The sequence below is a fragment of the Peromyscus maniculatus genome, chromosome 2 (genome assembly GCF_049852395.1).
Source record: "Peromyscus maniculatus bairdii isolate BWxNUB_F1_BW_parent chromosome 2, HU_Pman_BW_mat_3.1, whole genome shotgun sequence".
NCBI lineage: Eukaryota > Metazoa > Chordata > Mammalia > Rodentia > Cricetidae > Peromyscus > Peromyscus maniculatus.
The window spans coordinates 162,268,407-162,290,568 of record NC_134853.1 but is presented as its reverse complement, the minus strand read 5'-3'; the positions used below and the strand labels follow the sequence as shown (position 1 = coordinate 162,290,568).

The 22,162-nt window shown below is 49.9% G+C and overlaps 1 protein-coding gene across 1 annotated transcript; it reads right to left on the bottom strand.

Moving 5' to 3' along the window:
- Positions 1-1,701: 1,701 nt before the first annotated feature.
- On the bottom strand, positions 1,702-21,615 carry Lrrc38 (leucine rich repeat containing 38). Its single transcript, XM_006975496.4, has 2 exons — positions 20,811-21,615; positions 1,702-2,905 (listed from the first exon to the last, which is right to left on the bottom strand). The coding sequence occupies exons 1-2, from the start codon at positions 21,451-21,453 to the stop codon at positions 2,652-2,654; spliced, it is 897 nt and encodes a 298-aa protein (XP_006975558.2). The 5' UTR covers positions 21,454-21,615; the 3' UTR covers positions 1,702-2,651.
- Between the last annotated feature and the right edge of the window lie 547 nt (positions 21,616-22,162).

Genomic DNA, 22,162 nt, shown 5'->3' with positions numbered 1-22,162 from the left:
GGATAGTTTTGTTTCCTTGTATAAAAAAAAAAAAAAAGCTACCTTTCTAATGTGATGTGCACATGTGGTCCAGTGCAAACCAGACTCCGGCACTCAGAAATTGCTCAGTAATGATCATGGAAGCAAAAAAAAATTTCTTTCTTTCTTTATTTGTATGGTGTGCTAATGTGTACCATGTAGGAGCCCCTGGAGGCCAGAAGTGGGTGTTGGATCCCCTAGAACTGGAATTACTGGTGGTTGTGAGGTGTTTTGTGGGTGCTGGGAACCAAAGCAGGGTTCTCTGCAGGAGAAACAAATGATCTGAACTGCTGGGCCATCTCTCCAACCCCCAACTTTTTGTCTTTTTGAGACAGGCTCCCATGAAGCCCAGACTGCCCGTAAACTCCTGACCCTCCTGCCTCTACCTTCCCAGTGCTGGGATTATAGGAGTGACCACCACACTTGGCTTTTATGGTGTACATCATAAACAATGAACTAATGGTTCCTTAAAATACCCTGGCAGTTGCTCGTGAACTTCTGGTCCAGGTCTCGGCCCCCAGCCCCACTCAGCGTTGCCAGGGTAAGTCATCTTGCATTAGCCCACTGGGGCTCATGACAGGTTTGCTTCATACTTCCTCACCCCAGAAAACACTGTCTGTCACAGCCTATGTTCCAAAGAAATGTCATGCACACCCTGAGGCCACTGATGCCACCGACGGAGGTTTTCAGAGGCCAAGTCCCCATGTTAGGTCTTTGGTCATTTGTTTTATTTGTGAGACAGGATCTCATTTGCACTATGTAGCCTGGTCTAGCCTGAAACTTGAGGCAATCCTCCTGCCTCCACCTCCTGAGTGCTGGCTAGGATTACACGCATGTGTCAGCATGCCAACTGTTGTTGTTTTTTGTTTGTTTGTTTAAGACAGGGTTTCAATATGTACTGTGTGTGCCCACTGGCTGGCCTGGAACTCTCTATGGGGCTTACAGAAAGAACCCTATCTGCTTCCTTAGACTCAGAGTTTTGCCTGTTTCTGCCTCCTGAGTGTTTCTACCTCCTTAAAGGTATGTGGCATCACATCTATTTTTGTTGTTGTTTTCTTTGTTTAATGATGAACACTTTGGCCAGGTGGTGGTGGCGCAAGCCTTTAATCTCAGCACTCGGGAGGCAGAGCCAGGTGGATCTCTGTGAATTCAAGACCAGCCTGGGCTACAGAGTGAGTGAGATCCAGGAAAGGTGCAAAGCTGCACAGAGAAACCCTGTCTCAAACCACCCCCCCCACCCCGCCCATTGGAACACTTTGTTGGTCCAATGCAACCTGCTTATTGACCTCCTGGTTTCTGGGAGAGTTTCCCAAAACTTCTTCAGCTGACAAATCTAAGACCATACCAACGCAGAAAATGACTCAGCTATTCTACAGATGGACACCCTGATGGTGCTACCGAGGAAAGAATGACAGAGGAAAGTGGCCATCACAACTTGACACAATGATTGTCTGTTCTCTGCCAGTCATTACCTCTCAGGATAAGGATTGGAGTCCAGGTGATGCTAACATACCTTTTCCCAGTCTATTTACCAATAGACTACCAGCACCTTTGACAAAGTCCAAGCTTTTGGTTTTTGGTAGCACTTCATCTAAATACAGTGTCTTCTTGAGCTGCTATTACCAAAAAAAAAACAAAAAACAAAAAACAAAAAACAAAAAACAAAAAAACCCACAGACATGATGGTTTATAAATAACAAACATTTATTTCTCACAGTTCTGGAGGCTAGAAGTTGGAGGCTGGTGTACCAACACGGTTGAGTTCCTGTGAGAGACCACTTCCCCGGTTCACAGATCTCTCACTGGCTCCTCACCTGGAGAAGTAGAAGGAACAGAGAGGTCTCCAGAGTTCTTATTCTAAGGGCACTAATTGCACTCAGAATGAGTTCATTCTCATGACCAAGTCATATCCAAAGGGCCCTCTTCAAATCACCCTGAAGGAGAGGGTCCCTAAAACATCCTCAGGAACTTCTTCTGAACCTCTGACTAGGGTATCTCAGCCCCGAAGCCCAGCTCAGTGTTGCTGATCCAAGGTCATCTCACATCAGCTCACATTCATCATATTGGATATTGGGCATTAACACAGCAATGTAGGGGAGACACGGATGTTGTCTATTGCATGTACATTTGCTTGTTCTTGGTCTAACATCCCAAAGCTGCTGGGACCTTTTAGAGAGAAAAAGAGTTCCTGCTTCCATGGAGAATGAGCAGAACTTGAATCTCCACTGAGAACTCTGCTGTCTTTTAGGAGGAACATGATTCATGGTCCATAGTGCAGCTTGTAATCAGAACGGCACAAACACCTCTGAGGTCAGAAGAAGCTGTGAGTTCTCACTTCAGCTTGGGAAGGTTGTAAAGCTGTAAGCCATGAAGCCTGACTTGATTATCTTCACACACACGAATGCCCCAGTCTGGTAGGTGGGCTCTGCTCAGGAATGAATCTCTCCATCCTTCCTGCATCTCTACTCTGCTGATTCTATGCTCTGGGATCGGCTGTCAGCAGGTGCATCTAGGCAAGCGCCATCCCTTTCACTGCCTGGAGTGATGCGATGCTTCTGTCTTCAGCATCTCTGTCTCCCTTGGAGAGGTACCACTAGCTGGGTGTAGGAAAGCAAATAGCAGGAGGAGGTGGCTCAGTCATCCTCATCATCGTCCTCATCATCTGTGTCCTTGTTAGGGGTGCACCTCTGGAAACACTGTACCACAGTGGCCAGGAAGAAGCTGGAGATGATGGCAGCGATGGACACAGCCACCCCCGAGAAGATGATGATGAATAGGTCTGTGAGGGACAGGCTGAACTTACACTCACTAAAACTGGCTTCTGACAGCTCCCGCAGGGCCACCCTCCGGTCCTCCATGGGCAGTGAGCACTGGATGGCATCAAGGCCTGAGGAGAGACAGGTAGAATGAGAGAGGGTTAGGCTGCAGCCCATGACCGCGGTACCTCACAGAAGGAATTCTCACAATGCTTCCTTTGGTAACATAACTTCACAGGTTCACATCTAGGCTTAGGAGCCCAGGCATCCATCTCTGGAGACTTCCTCTTAACTGTGGATAGATTTGTAAGGTGTACTTCTTCCAGGGAGAAAACGGGAGACATTATTGTGGCAGGAAGCTGAGCACCCATCAATCCTTGCTTACCTTTCGTGTCTTCAAATTCCCAGGAAAGCCTCTCTCATTCTGCCTCAGTGTTTCCAAGCTGCAGAGAACTCACCCTCAACCCTTTCCCAACAACATCTGAGGGTCAACTCTCTTTCTTCCAACTTTGTTAATTAGCCCTCTTGTGTCCAGCGAAGAGCAATCGCACTCATTGCCCAGGGTCCCCAAACCACCCTTGGGGTTCTTACCGGTGTGCCTCTTTTTCTCCAGCTCAGAAACAGAAAATGGAGAAAGATTATTTGAGCTTCCTCCCTCCTTCCCTCAGTCCTGGACCATCCCTTACACGTCCACAGCTACCCCACCCATGCATTCCTCCATGGGAACAGTTGCCTAGCAACCATATTACACTCTCTCCTCTCCCTAATCGATGTAGCTGCTTTAGAGACCTAAGGATTCAGATGACCCAGAGCTCTTTGGGTTTTTTGTTTGTTTTGTTTTAAGCAGGGTCTCACTATGTAGCCCTGGATGGCCTAGAACTCACTATGTAAATCATACTGTCTTCAGACTCACAGAGATCTACCTGCCTCTGCCTCCCAAGTTCTGGGATTAAAAGCATGTTTATAATATAATTACTGACACATTAATATATAAATTAATGGGATTGGCCGGGCAGTGGTGGTGCACGCCTTTAATCCCAGCACTCGGGAGACAGAGGCAGGTGGATCTCTGTGAGTTTGAGGCCAGCCTGGTCTACAGAGTGAGATCCAGGGCAGGCACCAAAACTACAAGGAGAAACCCTGTCTCAAAAAACCAAAAAAATAAAATAAAATAATGGAATTGACTTGTTATTCCTATATATACATCTACTATATATTGATTCTGTCCACCCCACTGCCTCTATTCACAGTGTGTGTACGTGTGTGTGTGTGTGTGTGTGTGTGTGTGTGTGTTTACATGTCTCTCTCTCTCTCTCTCTCTCTCTCTCTCTCTCTCTCTCTCTCTCTCTTTCTGTGCTGAGGATAGAAGAAGCCCTTGCTCATCCCGGGCAAGCACAGTACCTTTGAGCTACATCATCCCAAGCTCTTGACTGTTTCTTAAGAAGCTAGAACTTGAGGGTTGGGGTGTAGCGCAGTAGCAGAGTGCTTTGCCTAATGTCGCAGAGCACTGGTTTCTAGCCCAGTATGGCATGGTGCATGACTGTACTATTAGAACTTGCAAGCAGGAAGATATGGTGCATGACTATACTATTAGAACTTGCAAGCAGGAAGATTGGGCCAGCATGAACTACATGGAATCTTGTCTAAAAACAAAAACAAGATAAAACATGCACCTGAAGAGATGGCTCAGTGGTTAAGGGTACTCACTGCTCCTCCAGAGGACCTCAGTTACTAGCTTGAGTGTCAGATGGCTCCTGACTGCTTGTAATTCCAGCTCCGGGGTGTCTGATGCCCGTTTCTGACCTCTTTACGAACACACACACACACACACACACACACACACACACACACACACACACACACACACACACACACAAACACTTGAAGATTAAAAATTAAGCATTCTTTAAAAAATAAATAAATAAAACTTCTCCCTACTTATTCCGAGCATTTGAAAAGCATTTGGGCCAATTAGAAAAGCTTCAAGATGTCCATAATGGGGCTCTTTTGCAGACATCTATTTCTTCAGTGCTAAAATCAGTCAGCCTGCCTCCTCTTGATAGCTACCCACTAGCCAAAGATACCCTGAAAACAAGAAAAAAGAGTCCTCCCTGGGGCATGAACATGGGCTCTAACAGCCACGGGCAGCCTGCAGCCCTCAGGCTGGTAGCAGGTCACAGTGCAGCTAGTCAGTAGCCCAGCCATGCACACACATTGCACGCACCCCTGAGTCCATTCTCCTTCCCAGGCTGCGGCTCCTGGAGTCAATTCTGATTTCCACACTGCTCTTTGTGCCTGGAGATTAGCCTTGGCATTTTTACAAAGCGACGTTTTTAGAAAATGTCATTTCACATTTCTCCGTGACTGGAAGAAAAGGGCTTATTTGGGAAAACACCACACGACCCACCAGGAGTGGAGGCTGGGTCTGTGCTCAGCTGTGATAAGACACCCTGACTTAATGGCTTTCCCAAGCTCACAGAGGCCAGACAAACAAGAGGAGCTGGACAAAGACAGTCATCTGGATGGACAGGGCCAGGCAGAAGAGGGTGGAGATCGGTCCCTGGAGCCATCTGCAACAGCACTTGTGACTGGTGCAGGGCTCCACTGTTGGGGTCTGTGACTTTGGGGTTCCCTCCCCTTTAACAGTATTCTACCATAGACTGGGTTTCTCAACCTGGGACTGTTTTGCTTTGGGTTTTTTTTTTTTTTTTTTTTTTTTTTAGATTTATTTATTTATTATGTATACAGTGTTCTGCCTGCACATATCCCTGCAAGCCAGAAGAGGGCAGCAGATCTCATTACAGATGGTTGTGAGCCACCATGTGGTTGCTGGGAATTGAACTCAGGACCTTTGGAAGAAGAAGCAGTGCTCTTAACCTCTGAGCCATCTCTCCAGCCCTTGCTTTGGGTTTTATTGCTGTTGTTTGACAGTTCTATATATGTATATAATGCACATAGTAGTTTTCACACACATACCCTTCCCGCTCTCATTCCCCCATCCAAAACCTTTCTTCTCAGCAAGTGTTCCACCTAGTTCCATGTCTATTAGGGCTATGGTTGGTGACTGATTGATTGGTTGATTTAAAGTCATGGTGTGTGTGTGTGTGTGTGTGTGTGTGTGTGTGTGTGTGTGTGTGTGTGTGGAGAGAGAGAGAGAGAGAGAGAGAGAGAGAGAGAGAGAGAGAGAGAGAGAGAGTCGGAAGTACCAGATATTGTTTGGAACTGGAGTTACAGGCAGTTCTGATGTAGGTGTTGGGAATTGAACTCTGGTGTCCTGGAAGAGCAATATACTCTCTTAGCCACTGAACTCTCTGTCTTTCGTGCACCTTGGGTTTTGTTTTTGAGACAGAGTCTTGTGCAGCCCAGACTAGGCTTGAACACATGTGTAGCCAAGAATGACCTTGAGCTTCTAATTCACCCGCTTCCACCTCTGGAAGTGAGAGGACTGCAGGCATGTTCTACCACGCACAGCTCATTTGGTGCAGAGGATTGAACTCAAAGGTTCCTGTATGCTGGACAAGCGCATCTGAGCTGCATCCTAACCCCCAACCCAGGACTGCTGGCCTGTGGGATAGGACTCTTGTCCTTGCCTTGAGCCGTGTGCTTTAGGACATTCACCACCTCATCGTCTTTACGGAAGATGCCAGCAGCACCCCAGCCAGTGGGGCAATTCAAGGTGTGTTTGTATTCTTAGTACTTGGGAAGTGGAGCCATGAGGATCAGAAGCTCGAGACCAAGCTAAGCTGTATACTGAGCGCTATATGAAATCCTGTCACAAGCAAGTAAACAAACAGAAAATGTAAGTGTCTTAGCAACCATTTGAACATAGTAAGTTCATATAATGTCTTTTCTTTCTTTTTTTCAGATTTATTATTTATTTTTATTCTATGTGTTTTGCCTGCATGTAAATCTGTGTACCATGTACATGCCATGCCTACGGAGGCCATCAAATCTCCGGGAACTGGATCGATGGGTGGTTGTGAGCTAACACATGGGTGCTGGGAACGAGACCCAGGTCCTCTACAAGGGCAGCCAGTGTTCTTAACCTCTAAACCATCTCTCCAGCTTCACCTAGTCTGGTTTCTAAAACACTAACCAAAAACAGCTTAGGGAGGAAAAGGTTGATTTGGCTTTCAAGTTACAGTCCATCATCAGAGAAGCCAGGACAGGAACTCGGGGCAGGCACATAAAGGCAGCAACTGAAGCAGAGGCCACAGAGGGATGCTGCTCCCTGGCTTGCTTCCCATGGCTTGCTCAGCCTGCTCTCTCATACAGCCTAGGGGTGGCACTACCCAGAGTAGGCTGGGCCCTCCCCCATCAATCATCAACCAAGAAAACGCCCTAAAGGCTTGCCCACATCTGATGGAAGCACTTTCTAAATTGAGGTTTCTTTTTCTCAGATGACTCTAGCTTGTGTCAAGTTGACACACACTGAACCAGGACACCTCGCTGTTAGATGTGCCGCTCTCCCTAGGAGAGCCCACACTTGGTTATATCCTACTTTCCATGACTCTTTGAGCACATGCTCTCAGGTGTGTCCCCTTCTCTTCTAACCCGCACACTTGAACCTATATTAAAATATCTTTAATAACATCTCCAGTCAGCTTCATAAACTGGCCAGTTCTGAGATTCTTTTCTGTGTTGAGTCAGAAATCCTGGTTTTGCCTGACTGGGGATCCCTAAAGCCTTCTGCCAGTATCTGAGAGTGACAGTGGGGGACTGTGTCCCTGTGCCCCAGCTGACAATTGCACAGGTCGTGGACCTGCATTATTTCCTTATTGCTGCCTCAGTAACTACCCGCAAACAGGGTCACCCAAACTAATTGCAGTTGGTGGTGGTGGCTCACACCTGGGTACTCAGGAAGCTGAGGTGGGAGAATCAAAAGTTAGAGGCTAGCCTGAGCTACATAGAGAGATCATGTCTCAGAACAGAATTTAAGAAACCAAAAAGGCTACGGGTATAGCTCAGAACAGAACTCTTCTTGCCTGGCATGCGCAAGGTCTGTGTCTAGTCCTCAGGACCACACACATAACAAACCAAAAAGGTTTAATCCAGAGCAGAGTAGAGCGTCGGACATCATGACACATGCCTGTAATGACAACACTCTGGAGGCTGAGGCGAGGCAGGAAAGTTCAAGACTGAGGCTAGCCTGAGCTACAAAACATAAGAACTTGTCTACACACACACACACACACACACACAAACACACACACACACACACACACACACACACACACGGAGAGAGAGAGAGAGAGAGAGACAGACAGACAGAGACAGAGAGAAAGAGACAGAGAGAGACAGAGAGAAAGAGACAGAGACAGAGACACACAGAGAGAGACACACACAGAGAGGGATGCTCTCACAGCTATGGCGGGCAGCATCAGGGCTGCCTCTAAAGACCAGGGGAGAGGCTGCCTGTCCTTGGCCCCCTGCTGCCTCCCTCCTTCGTTCCCTAACTTGTCTTCTGCTCTATGTTGCTGTCATTCAGATGTCGCTCAGCCTCTCTCCTACACGGCAATTGTCATCGGAGTGAGGCGGTCCCCTTCTCTCTTCAACCAAGGATGGTCTCAGCTCCAGATTCTTAAGGCTAATTACAGCTGCAAAGTCTCTTTCTAAACGAAGTCACCGTGACAGGAGAGTCTGGCTCTCTCCTGTCATAACCTTTGAAGCTCACAGTTCAGTCCCCACCAGCAGCATCTTCCACCGGTCCCCACTTCCCTCGTCTCCACCCTCAATCTCCCCACGATTTTCTGAGGGCAATCACCTCTTACCGCTGACTGTACTGTGGCACAATTTCCTTGAAATTGTGTGGGGCCGAGGAGACAAGATATCAAGCAAGAGGACCCGAGTTCAAACCCCAGAGTCCATTTTTAAAAAGCCAGGTGTGGCGGCATGTGTCTGGAGCCCCAGCCCTACTTGGTGAGATCCAGGTTGGTGAAAGACTCTTGACTCAGAAAACAAGATGGATGGTGGGGGTTGGTTTCTGTCAACTTGACACAGACTGGAGTCACCTGGAAGAAGGGAACTTGGTTGAAGAACTGCCTCCATCAGATTGGCCTGAGGCATATCTGTGGAACATATTCTCCATTGGTGGTTGATGTGGGAGGGCCCAGCCCACTGTGGGTGGTGTCCTGGGCATGTAGTCCCGAGCTGTATAAGAAAGCAGGCTGAGGAAGCCTTAGGGAGCAAGCCAGTAAGCGGTGTCCTCTGAGATCTCTGCTTCAGTTCCTGCCTTGACTTCCTCCGAGACTGTAACCTGTAAGCCAAATAGACCCTTTCCTCCCCAAGTTGGGGCTAGTCAGGGTTTTATCTCAGCCATAGAAACCAAACCAGGACAGGTGTCATCTAAGAAATGACAGCCAAGGGCATCCTTTAGTCTACACTCCAACACACCTGCACAACAAACACATGTATACAACATACAAAAATGCACAGCCTCTCCCAGCCAGCAGGCAGTACCTACACACACACACACACACACACACACACACACGCACGCACGCACACACGCACGCACGCACGCAAGCACACACGCACGCACTCAGCCTCTCCCAGCCAGCAGGCAGCACACAATCACGGTGGGGTTAGTGTCTCTCTGTGCCAGGACAACTCTTAAGTTCCATAACTCAAAGGAGAGCGGAGCCCTCTTAGTCCAGCCCTTCCTGTTGCCCCTCCCAGTGGGGTCCTGTTGCCCCTCCCAGTAGGGTCCTGTTGCCCCTCCCAGTGGGGTCCTGCTGCCCCTCCCAGTGGGGTCCTGCTCTCCCAACGCCCAGAGCTGTCTTCTCTTCACTGTGTTTGCTCGAGGTTTTGGGCTTTTTTTGAGACAGGGTCTCACTATGTAGCCAAAGTTGCCTTCCGACAGGCAATCCTCCTACCTCTACCTCCATGGCATTTGTCAACCACACCCGGGTCACAGTGCCAGAGACGGAAGTCCCAGGGCTTCCGGCGTGCCATGCAAGCACTCCACCGACGAGCTGCACCCCTGTCCTTTTCTGAGCCCGCGTCTTCAGCTCTGAGGATCAGGGGCACCCTTCCATTACTAACCTTCCCTGTTTACTCAGTCAGGGCTGGTTCCTCTTGCTTGTGTTCACTGGCCCTGGGATGGGTTATGGGAAATGTAATTCAAGGATGAGTTAGTCCCTGTCCCGACAACCACACATTATCTACAGCTGCCCAGATATTCTGCAAATCTGCCAGCTTGGAGGCACATGCATCAAGGAGGGCCATAGGAAAGATGCCCGTGCGGATCACTGCCCCTCCTGGGGTGACTTCCCAGTGGGCAGCTTATGTGACCCCCTCACTCCTGTCTTGTAGTGGCTCTTCCTTCTTCTACTCATTCATCACACCAGCCAGCTCAATCTTGTTCTGGCCTAGCTTCTCTCTTGGGGTGGCTGTCTCGCTCCTGTGAGTGGCTGGGGTGCTCCTCCCAACTGCACCCCCAGACTCCATCCCCTTGAATGATGACTTCTCCCCACAGCTGACACCTGAGTGGCGAGGGTGACAAACTGCCATCCTAGAAATAGACAGTGACACAGCAGATGGTGGATTGAGATTAATCTCTCAAGCCTGGCCAGGCCCCTGGCCAAGGAACAGGCCGAGCCCAGATCTCTCAAGGGGCCTTTCTCCAGCTCTGGCCTCCCGAGAGCTTCTCAAGGCGATTGGCCACAGGCTTTCCTAAGCACTTCTGTTGGTAAAGATAGGTTTCTGCTTTCCTAATTCCGCTTATTAGGCAAAGCCTGCAAACGCCCTGAGACACCAGCAACAGACGAACAGAAGGTAGATGCAGGCACTCATAAACACAGGTTGCACCATGGTTTAGCCCTTTCTCGGTCCTCTTCCAGGTGTAAACATTCTCAAATCTGTCTGGTAGAAATCTCTCCAGCACCACATTTGGTGACCGTTTGGGGAACATCTTTCCATTCACCAAATAAAACATACCATGCTTAGACGTTTGTCTCACTGTCTCCCAGGCTGGTATCAAACTCCTGGCATCAAGAGATCCTCCCACTTCAGCCTCCCGAATCTTGGGACTATAGAATAAAATACACGTTGGAAGCTACAGAGCTGGTTAAATGCTTAAATGAGCTTGCTCTGCAAGCGTGAGGAGCCAAGTTCAAATCTCCAGAGTCTATGTTTTTTTTTCAGAAGGTAGGTGAGGCTGTTCATGAACTTGTAATCCCAGCACCAACTTTTTTTTTAAGGCAGGCATGGCCACATGCACACCGGTAAACCCAGTGCTGTAGGAGACAGAGACGGGAGAGTTGGCTAGGGCTTGCTGGCTGCCAGCCTAGCCCCAGGTTCTGTGAGAGACCCTGTCTAAGTGAAATGGGTAGAGCATGACGTCACATGTACTCTGGCCTCTGAATGTACTTTTTAGCTAGGGTACATTCACTGCAAGCATATAACACACGCACACACACACACACACACACACACACACACACACACACATGCACATTTCACACTAAAAGACACACAAAATTACACATTTAATGGCTGCAGGGAATTTCATGGTAGAGGAGTCATGATCTTCTCACCCTTTTCCCAGATGTTTCCAGGATTGTTTTTTCTCCTATTAAAAATTTTTTTATTACATTTTATTTATTTATTATTCTGTATTTTGGGTGGAGGGTGTGTGAAACAATACACCTGTGGAGGTCAGAGGACAACAGGCAGGGATCAGTTCTCTCCTTCCACCATGGAGGCCCCACAGAGCAAACTCAGGTCACAGGCACGGCAGCAATTGTCCTTATCAGCTGAGCCATCTCTTCAGCTCTGGCTAGTCACCTATTCCCCATCACCAACCTGACAGGTTGTAGAAGAGAATGTCACCGATAGATTTTGTGTTGCTCTGGTCACCAGTTGAGTGGCATCCTGTGTAGTGCAATCAGGAGCCGAGACCTATGACCTAGCTCCTGTCAGTCTCCGGGAAGTGTCAGAGGCCTTAATGACAAGGTAGACTTTGAGGAAGGGGTTTGGTAGAGCCAGTCCATCGCACTCACCCCTCATCTGCAGCTACAGCTCTCGGCTGGCCTCCCACACCTTGGAGGAAGGGAGGAAGCTTGCTCTCCCACAAAGCTATCCTACAAATTCACCTCTTCTGCTGGCCTCTCACTAGGCTAAAGGGGGCACACTCTGTGCCGGTAAAAACCCTTCTCTGCCTTCCTCACAGAAGTCTTAAGTCTGTGAAATTGCAGATTGGGGCCTTTCACATCCACAGGCAGGCTTTCAGCAGCTCTGTCTCCTCATGCAGCACACAGTGGAAGGACGGGTGTGTGAGAAGACACCTTCCATGCCTGCACGTCCCTCCTTCCCCAGATGCCCCTTCTATGATAGATGGAGGGTCTCGGGAAATCAGACAACTTGCTTCAGGCCGCTGTGATGGCTGATCTTGAGGGCAGGCCCTGCAATTGAAGAACTGCCTCTATCAGATCGCTCACGTGTGGGCATCTGTGTAGGGGCACTTTCTTGATTGTTAATTGATGTGAGAGCACCCAGCCTACTGTACTCAGTACTGTCCTGAGGCTGGTGGGCCTGGACACAAGCCAGGAAGTAGTGGTCCTCTGTGGTCCTTGTATCAGGTCCTGTCCTTCTTGGGTTACAGCTCTGAATTCCTTCAACAATGGACGGGGGCCTGTAAGAGAGTCCCGACTCTTCCTTCCCTCTACCATTGGCCTGTAAGATGAAATCAACCCTTTCTCCCCAAGTTGGTTTCATGGTGTTATCACAATAGAAAGCTAAACAGGACAGTCACCTGGACTCTGGCCTGGACCCCAAGTCTCCTGACACCCTGCTTAGCTTCTTTCCAGGCACCTCTTCTCTGTCACCCTGACTGTCTGGAGAAGGTGTGTGTGCCGTGGCCTCAGCTGGAGCTATTGCATGCCACAGAGGAATGCTGCAGAAGGAGGTGTGCAAGGAGCCCTGCGAGGCTTGCTCCTGCTCTGGGGTGCCGAGGAACACGGGCTCTAATTTCCTATAGTGCTAACTTTTGTTTTCTATTGCCACTTTCATTAAATATCCACCATCACACAGGGGAAAAGTTCCCAATCATCCTCCCTGTCTCGGCCAGCAGACACTCTGTCTGATTAAATAATAAGCTGATTTCATGGAGAGAAAGATGTATGCTCAGCCTCAGGTCAAGGGCTCATCCTGGAGCGTCCTGGCACCACGCAGCCAGAGCTCCTATACCTCTCAAACAGGAATTGTCCCCATTACACGCCCACTCTTCAGCCCCTGGTCACCCCCATTCCTCTCCCTCTTCTGTAACTTTCATCACCCGTTCCCCCACAAATGTGGCTAACTGCACAGGCCTTGTCTTAGTTAGGGCTGCTGTTGCTGTGATGAAACAATATAACCAAAAGCAACTTGGTGGGGAAAGGGGTTTATTTTATTCATGGTTCCATACAACAGCTCATCTTCAAAAGCTCTGTGGGCAGGAACTCAAGCAGGGCAGGAAACCCGGAGCAGGAGCCACTGCAGAAGCCACGGAGGAGTTCCGCTTAAAGGCTTGCTCCCCATGGCTTGCTCAGCCTGCTTTCTTATAGCACCCAGGACCAGCAGCCCAGGGATGGCCTCACCCACAACGGGCTGGGCCCTCCCACACTGAGTCACTAATAAGAAAATACCTTATAGCCTATACCTTGATCTTATGGAGGCATTTTCTCAATTGATGTTCCCTCCTTTCAGATGACTATAACTTGTGCGTCAAGTTGATATAAAATTAGCCAGCACAGGATTTATGGTTTTGTGTCTAACATTTCTTTTTCTGTGTGGTTGTTTGTTTTGGTTTTTTTGAGATGGGTCTCACTATGTAGCCCTGGCTGTCCTGGCACTCATTATGTAGACCAGGCTGGCCTTGATCTCACAGAGTTACATTCATCTCTGCCTCCTGGGTGCTGGGATTAAAGGTGTGCACCATAATGCCATCTTAAAAAAAAAAAAAATTTTTTTTAAACATAGAACTTTAATAGTAAAAGGATTCTGGTTGCTTATTTTTTATTTTATGTGTATGAGTTTTTGCCTTTATGTATGCAAGTGCATCATGAGTGTGCAATAAACTTGGGGGCCAGAAGAAGGCACTGGATCCACTGGAATTGCATATGGTTGTGAGCTGGGAACTAGACTCAGGTCGTCTACAGGAGCAGCCAGTGCTCTTCGCTGCCGAGCCCTCTCTCCAGCCTCTGGGGAGTTTTGCTTGCTTGTTTTGTTTTATTTTTGTTGTTTGTTTGCTTTGGGGGTTGTCTTTAATTTTTATTATCATCACATAATATGTATCTGCTCCTCCGCTCCTCTCTGATAACTGAAGCTTGTTACTTTTATAATCAGGAAAAGAAAACTGCTTTTATTTTATTTTTAGAAAAAAAGAGAGAGTCACCTTGGAGCTGTCTAAGAGAAAGTACTGTGTGACTTTCAGGCAAGCTTTAGCTTTTTTTTTTTTTTTTCCATCTAGATGACAGTAATCTCCATTCATTTGCCCAAGGCAAGCCCGTTTGACATCAGAAAATTGAGGCAGTTTCTGGGGCTCAGGATGGACTCCCTCCCCCACTGGCCCTGAGTTGAGCCAGATAGCAAATTGGGTTAAGTGATATGGTCCAGGGCCTGAATAAGCATCCTGTCTGCCATGGCACCCTCTCATAGAAGGACTCACCCACAGAGGTACCCACTGGGGTTCCTAGCCCTCGAGATCCAGGACACTCCAGGCAGATCTGCTGGGTCTTCTCTAAGAGACTTTCTTGGTGGAGACCAGGGTTAGGCAGAGCCAAGGCACTTCTGCATAGTTCTGCCATATCTTCCTTCCCGCCTGCCCACACTTTACATCTCCAAGTGTCAAGGTCAATAGATTCAAGCATCTCCTCTCCGGTACTGGGGGCTGTGACCATTGAGAACACATGACATGACCGCGGCTAGAAAGGGAAGGCACAAGAAGAGGCCTGGCCAAATCAGCCTCCGTGATGAGACCCCTTGGCCCCTTTCCCAATGTCTGCTCTCTCAGGCCTGGTGGAGACTGTGCCAACTGCTCCCTGCCCCTCCAAAGTCAGGCATACAGTCCTACGTCTGCCAGCTTCTATCTCTCAATCCCAGAGACCATCTTCCACCATGGCTCCAGGACCAAGGCGAGGGACCGCATAGGGACAGGCTTTCTGTGATGGCATCCAGTCTGCTGGGCACAAGTGCGCACAGTGCGGGCACACCCTCATGAAAAGATTTGCACAGCCAGGTATAGCGGTGTCCAAAGAGGCAGAGACAAATGGATCTCTGTGAGTTCAAGGCATGCCTGGTCTACATAGCAAGTTCCAAGCTAGCCAGAGTTACATGGTGAGACCTTGTCACAAAACCAAATAAATAGAAATAAATAAAAAGAAAAGAGAGGAAGGAAAAGAAAATATATGAATGCCCTTTTTTTTAACCCACAGATTTTTATTTGAAGATAGCTTTCCAGGTCTGATACCTATATTCTTGATTGCAGAAGAAAATTCTTAGGCCTAGAGACAGTAGGCAATTTAGGTAACATCACTATGCTGAATAGTTTTTATGTCAACTTGACACAAGCTAAAGTCATCTGAGAGGAGGGAGCCTCAATTGAGAAAATGCCTCTATAAGCACAGGCTGTAGGCAAGCCTATAGGGCATTTTCTTAATTAGTGACTGATGTGGGAGGGCCCAACTCATTGTGGGTGGTGCCATCCCTGGGCTGGTGGTCCTGGGTTCTATAAAAAAGCAGGCTGAGCAAGCCATGGGGAACAAGCCAGTTAGCAGCACTCTCCACAGGCTCTGCATTGGCTACTGCCTCAGGTTCCCGCCTTGACTTCCTTTGAGGATGAACAGTGATGTGGAAATGTAATAGAAATCTCACCTCCCCAAGTTGCTTTTGGTCATGATGTTTTATCACAGCAGTAGTAACCTAACTAAGACCATCACTCAGCTGCAAAGTACAGAGCCAGGGAGCCAAGGCTTCCCCGGAAGGAGTTGTCAGGTTTCTGTGTTTTTAGGAAAGCCCCAGATGGGGCTCATATAGCACAGATCGTGGGCTTCTTCCCTGGTGCTCATTCAAGACCTAGGGACCTAGGGATCCACAGGAGGCTCCTGGGTGCTCTCAGATTATGCTGTCCACCTGCCAGGCCTATGTGAAGGAAGCTCTGGCAAAGGGAAGCTGTAAAGAGCACAGCATCTGTAACAAAGGTGTCATCACCAGATGCTTCCTGACCTCCTGAAACCCCCCCCCCCATCTCTCTCTACCCAAAGTCTCTCTGGCTTCCGGGTCTGGGGTACTTTCTATTTAAAGAGATATATCAGCTCTGTGCCCTGGCCACCCACTGCCCCTCACTACCTGGGAGCCCGGAATCTCATGGTGAACCACCAGAGCAGGTAGAGAACCCAGGACTGGAAGGAAGAAGGAGCCTGATGTCTCCCAGGAGCTGAGGACTGAGGGGGAAGGACAGTGTCCCTTCCCATGGCTTTCAGAAGGATGGGGCACAGGGTGGGACACCCCAGAGTTCCAGGTTGTCTCAGCCACTAACTGTTCAGCCCCATGCCAGCCGCTCCACATGGTACTGCTTGTGTTTCTTGGTGGGAAATTTGTTGGGGAAGGTGTCCACCAGGCACAGACGTTAAGTGAGAAGAGACGTAGAAATGGCAGAGGTTTATAACTATAGACAGCATGGTAGGCATGCCAGGGAGCTGGGAATGGAAATGAATGCTGGCATCCTAGAACTCGGGGGAGCTGAGGCAGGAGAATCACAAGTTCCAGGCCAGCCTAGGCTGCTCAGCAAGACCCGATTGCAAAAACAAACAAATCAAACATGGGAAATGGCAAGGTGGCTCTGTGGGTAAAGGTGCTTGTCACCAAGCTTGATAACCTAAGTTCTACCCTTGTGACCCACACAGTGGAAGGAGAGAACAGACTCTGAAAAGCTGTCCATTGACCTCCACATTTACACTTATACATACATGCCACCACATATATGCCATATCCACATATCATATGTATATGATATACTACATCAAATTAAATGAAAACACAAATATAGGATGCCCAACTAGGCTTGGATTTCATATAAAAGACAAACAACATTTCATATAAATACTAAATATGCCGCATGACATTAAATAGGTATGGCATATTTGTTCCTCGTGTCTTTAAGAATAACACACTTATATTAAGAAGCAATTTATCACGTATCTGAAATTCAGCACTAATTGGGCACCCTAGAACGTCCGCTTGGCCTTTTGTTCACTGGTTTGTTTTGCTTTCTGTTACCTGGCCACTGGGGCGCTGGCATCCCTCGCCCCCTCCCTCCAGCAGAGCAGCTTCTTCTCTGGCCTCAGGCCCAATGAAAGAGCCTGGCCTGTCCCTCCCTCCCCGCCCCTTCCTCTCCTGGGAACTTGCTTTGGGGCTGAGTACTCTCCATCCCTGTGTGGCCACAGGGGAGGCTCACCTGGCCGAGAGCACATTTTTGCTACTGGCTGAGGCAGTCAAGGTCACAAGGAGAAAGCTCTGCTCTGGCCTGATGGAGGAGGGTGCACAGGTACAGAGAGCAACCCCAGAGGCAGCTGCACAGGCCTGGGGGCTCCCTCCCCGGGGAGAGGCAGAGCTTCTTCTTAGAAGGCCTCGAGCTTGTACCCCGTGCAGCCTGATTTTCATTGGCAGAAAGTTGGTGGTCAGTGTGGCTAGGGAGCTGGGAGCCAGGAGGAAGGTCTTCAGTCAAAGCCACACTTCCTATGGGTGTGGCTTCTCTGCACACGTGCCTTCTCCGCGGTGGGGCAGTCTGGACAACGCCACCTCTTAAAAAGTCATGTCATGCAGTTTCTGTTGCTACTGTTCTAAGCCTCCCAGGAACCTCACCTCGAGGGGACTGTGTCATCATTTACAGAGGAGGTAAGTGTGTTACAGAAAAGCCACGCAGGACTGGAGATGTCACTGAGTGGTAGAGCATTTGACACTGCAAACACACACACACACACACACACACACACACACACACACACACACACACACACATTCAGTGCTCCAGCTGGGCTTTAGAGATTTGGCCTTGGCCTTCATGAAAGACATAGACTGTGAAGGAGGTGGGGAGGGGGACAGAGGGAGGCTACATAATGGATACTAAAGAGGAAAAAACCCTAGCGTTCTACAGCACAGGCAGGCTATCTTATTTATTTATTTATTTATTTATTTATTTATTTATTTATTTATTTATTTATTTATTTATTTGTTTGTTTAGTGTGTGTGTGTGTGTGTGTGTGTGTGTGTGTGTGTGTGTGTGTGTGTGTGGTGTACATGTATAACCGGGTACAGATGCACATGTGAAGTGTGCATATGGATGGAGGTCAGAGGTCATGTGTCTTCCTCAGTTGCTCTTCACCTTATTTTTAAGTGTCCTTTTAAAAATGTGTTTTTATTTTTAATTATGTCTATGCATGTCTGCTGTGTGTGCCATATGAATGCAGTCCCCTGGGAAGCAAGGAGAGCTTGTTGGATCCCCTGGAGGTGGGATTACAGCCTGGGTGCTGGGAACCGAACTCTGATCCTCTGTAAGAGCAGTAAGTTCTCTTAACCATTGGGCCATCTCTCCAGCCCCCTCTACCATCATTTTTAAAGAAGAGTGCCTCTCACTGAGCCTGGAGGTCCCTGATACAGCTAGATTGGCTGGCCAATGAGCTCTGGGATCCATTTATCTCCACCCATCCCACCCTAGCACCGGGGTCACAGACACACACTATCATGTGTGACTTTTACATGTGTGCCTCATGCTTGTGTGGCAGCCCTTTATAAACGGAGCCATCTCTAGTCCCCATATCAACATACTTATATTGTATTAAGACCAGAAGGAGCTTGCAAGAGGCCAGACCAAAGAAATGACCAATGGTTCAAGGGATAGAAATGGAAAATTCCTCTTATTTGATAGCTATACATCACATACATGTATTAAATTACCACATTATGTGCCCCAAAAATATGCACAATTACCATGTGCCAATTAAAGTTTGAGGAACTGTCAAGTATGATACAGGAGGGATGGAAATTAGCCCCTCTTGAGCATCCACGGCCCACTGGGCATCATTGTGCCCTTCATCAAGCAGATGGCTTTTAACCCTCCCAGCAGGCAGGAGGACAATGTCCATATTTGGAATTCAAAAGCAGGGAAACTGAGGCTTGGGGGGGTCAGGGGCTCATCTCAAATCATAAGCCCGAGTCCAGATCAGGACTTGAGTCTTACACTCAGTTCTCAGCCTGAGCCGGTTCCTTCACCTTCCCAGCTTCTGGTTCACTTTGGGGACACTGTTCTGGCCACGCTCTGTAGGCAGCTGCAAAGAGCCTGGAGCTGCCCTTGGCTCTGTGCCCCAGGAGGTGTCGTCCAGCTGTCCCTCCTCTCCTGGCTGGATGAGACTAGTCTCCCTCTCTGCCCTGCCCCGTCCCCAGAACCCTTACACTGTCTTCTGTTCAGTGCCTGTCCATTCTCTCCCAAGGATGGTGGATGTTGGAAGAGTAACAGCTCCCCTTGCTCTGGAGTTACACCCTCATTACTGTGTTTTGATTTTGACAACACATGAAGAAGGGAAGCCTCAAAAACCTTAAGTGACCTACTCAGAGTCCCCAGGACCTTAAAGCAAAACTCAAACCCAGGACTTCAGACTCTGTGGAGGTCTCAGAGGTCAACCCAAGCAGTCAAAAGACAATGAAGCCAAGGCACAGGAGCATTCAAAGTCCACTCAAGGTCCCAGCTACCCAAGGCAACACTGAAAACAGAACCCAACCTCCTGCCCCTAACTGGAAGACAATGGGAGCCCCATAGTAGACCCACAATTGGGTAATTGACAAGCAGTCCACTAAGATGGGAGGAACCAGAGCCCTCCCCAGTGAGGGCTTTGACAGGGCATTCCTATCATTCAGAATATCCTGGCAAGATCTAGGGAGCCAGGCAGGAGAAGGGCATCATTCAAACCTGGGGGAGTCTGCAGCTCGCAGGCCAGATCTTTTAGAAACTGTTCACCTATAGAGCTATTAGGGAAAGAAAGTGTCCACTTGTCACAGGAGCGACAGCAGGGCTCGGGCTGTGTGCCTATGACCCTGTGGGGTGAACAAGTAAACAGGAATTCCAAGAAACACCAAGAAACAGTGTTCCTGAGTTTTCAATGGGAAGAGTAAAGGTAAGTTCACAGCCACCCTTTATAATGTGTGCTATACAGGACTGCAGCCAACTTCACCAAAGCTTTAGAGGCTCTCAGGAGGTCAATTTGGCCAATGCTCACAGGCTCATGAGTAGAAAGGTGAACTCCATCCAAGTAAGGATATTACCTGCCTTCAGTCCTGGCATACACCCCAATGAATGCCGGGGTCCCTGACTTCCCAGCTCTGCCTTTGCTTCTTTTGTGCTGTGTTCCTAGAGCCCTTGTGTTCCCATCAGCCATTTGGGTGTGTGGGGGCCACCAGGAGGGGCAGCAGGAAAGCAGGGGAGGTGCCCGCCCGAAAGGTTTCTATCCCACATTTCCACATCTAAGCTGCCTTTGTCTTCACCAGGGATTCTCTTCACCGGAGGTGGCCTGAAGAGTCAAGGGGATCTGAGAACAGCTGGACCAGTTTGGAATCTGTGACAGCTAGACTACATTCAGGACTGGCCAGCTCCTCTCCATCTCTGGGTTCTGGGAATGGTATGGTGTCCCACACAGCACCGGGTTTTCCCACTAGAAGGAACCAGTACGTTTCCTCACACCCACCTGTCCTAGGACCCAAAAGCTCCCAAAGTGGATGTGGATCACAGTGATGGAGAAAAGGCGGGTCCTAAATCTGGGTAGGAGATGAAGAAGAAAGGGAGAAACTTGGGAGAGTTCCGGATGTGATCTTTGGCATTTTCTTTGCCAACATATCCGGGAGACTTTCAGGCAGCTGATCTTGTGGAGTTACACCCACAGGGATTCTCATTCAGGGGACTTGCTTCTGCGTCCCCAAAGCGAGGCCCCAACATCCAGACTGGGCTGGACTCTCCCAGCTCCTTCCCTACATCACCCAGCCCTGGCTTTCAGCCACCCTCTGGCTCACCTTTGGGCAGTTTGGATGCGTTCTCTTGAATCCATGAGAAGAGGTGGGCGAAGTCACAGTCGCATAGCCAGGGGTTCCCATCCAGGCGCACAGTGCGCAGCGCGGGCAGCGCATCCAAAGCTGCCACGTTGAGGCTGCGCAGGTTGTTGTCGTTGAGTTCCAGCACCTGCAGCGACTCCAGGCTCTCGAAGGCGGCTTCGTGCACACCGGCCAGGTGGTTGTTGGCCAGACTCAGCTTGACCAGCCTCCCCGCCGAGCGGAAGGCGCCGGCGCCCAGCTGGGTGAGGTTGTTGTAGCTCAGGTCCAGGAAGGCCAGCTTCGCGGAGCCGCTGAACGTGCCCTCCTCCAGCGAGCGCAGCGAGTTGTTCCTGAAATCCAGATAGACCAGGTCTCCGTGGAAGATGAAGAAGTCCTCGGGGATCTGCTGGATTCGGTTGCCGGCCACTAGCAGCTTGCGCACGTCCAGGGGGAAGGGATCGGGCACGCTGGGCAGCCCGCGATCACGGCAGTCCACGGTGTGGGGATCGGTGCAGGCACAGCCCGCGGGGCACGTGCGTCCCGGCCCGAGCAGCATAAAGAGGCTACCGAGCCCCAGCGCCGCAGCGGCACCGGTGGGGCGGGGGGAGACAGCGCAGAGACTCATGGCCCCGGGGACTCCGGCGGACACGGCTTTTGGGGCGAAGCAGGCGCAGCGGGGCCCTGGCTGCGGGGCGCCGGGAGCCCTAGGGCAGCGGCGCGGGGCGGGGAGACTGCTCCCAGGCGCGCGGGGGCGATGAGAGTGTGGCGGGGACTGAGCGACCTGGGGTGTCCGGGCAGCGGGGAGGGAGGAGGCAGAGGAGAGGCGCTGGGCGCCGAATTCACCCGCACAGGAAACCGACCCTCTGGAACATTCCAAGGCATAGGAGGGGATCGCGGAGGGAGCCCAGCGAGACCCCACTCGGGCGAGGAAGTGGGACCTGTCGCACGGACCTGGCCAGTGGCGCGCAAGACTAAGTTCGGTGACCGATCCCTGGAGCGATTATCATAGGGCGTGTCTGGGGCATGCGCCCGCAGCGCCACCCCCGTCTCTGCCAAAGGGGCCCCAGATCACTCTATCTCCAAGTCCTGGACAATGCCCGCAGGCTCTCAAGTCTCCGTCTGGGGCTGCGAAACTGAGTACGGGCTAGGCTCCAGGATGACTGGGCTTCCCTCCGACACCCTCCTCCCTCCCACCTGCTTTGTGCCCACCTTCTCCTGGAGGAGGGTGTGAGCCTGGCGGGTAGCTGCCAGAGTCCTGCTGTGACTGGAAAGATGGCCCCGGCCAGTCAGCGTTTTCCATGCTGGTCCTGAGCTTGGGGGACGGAACTGATTAT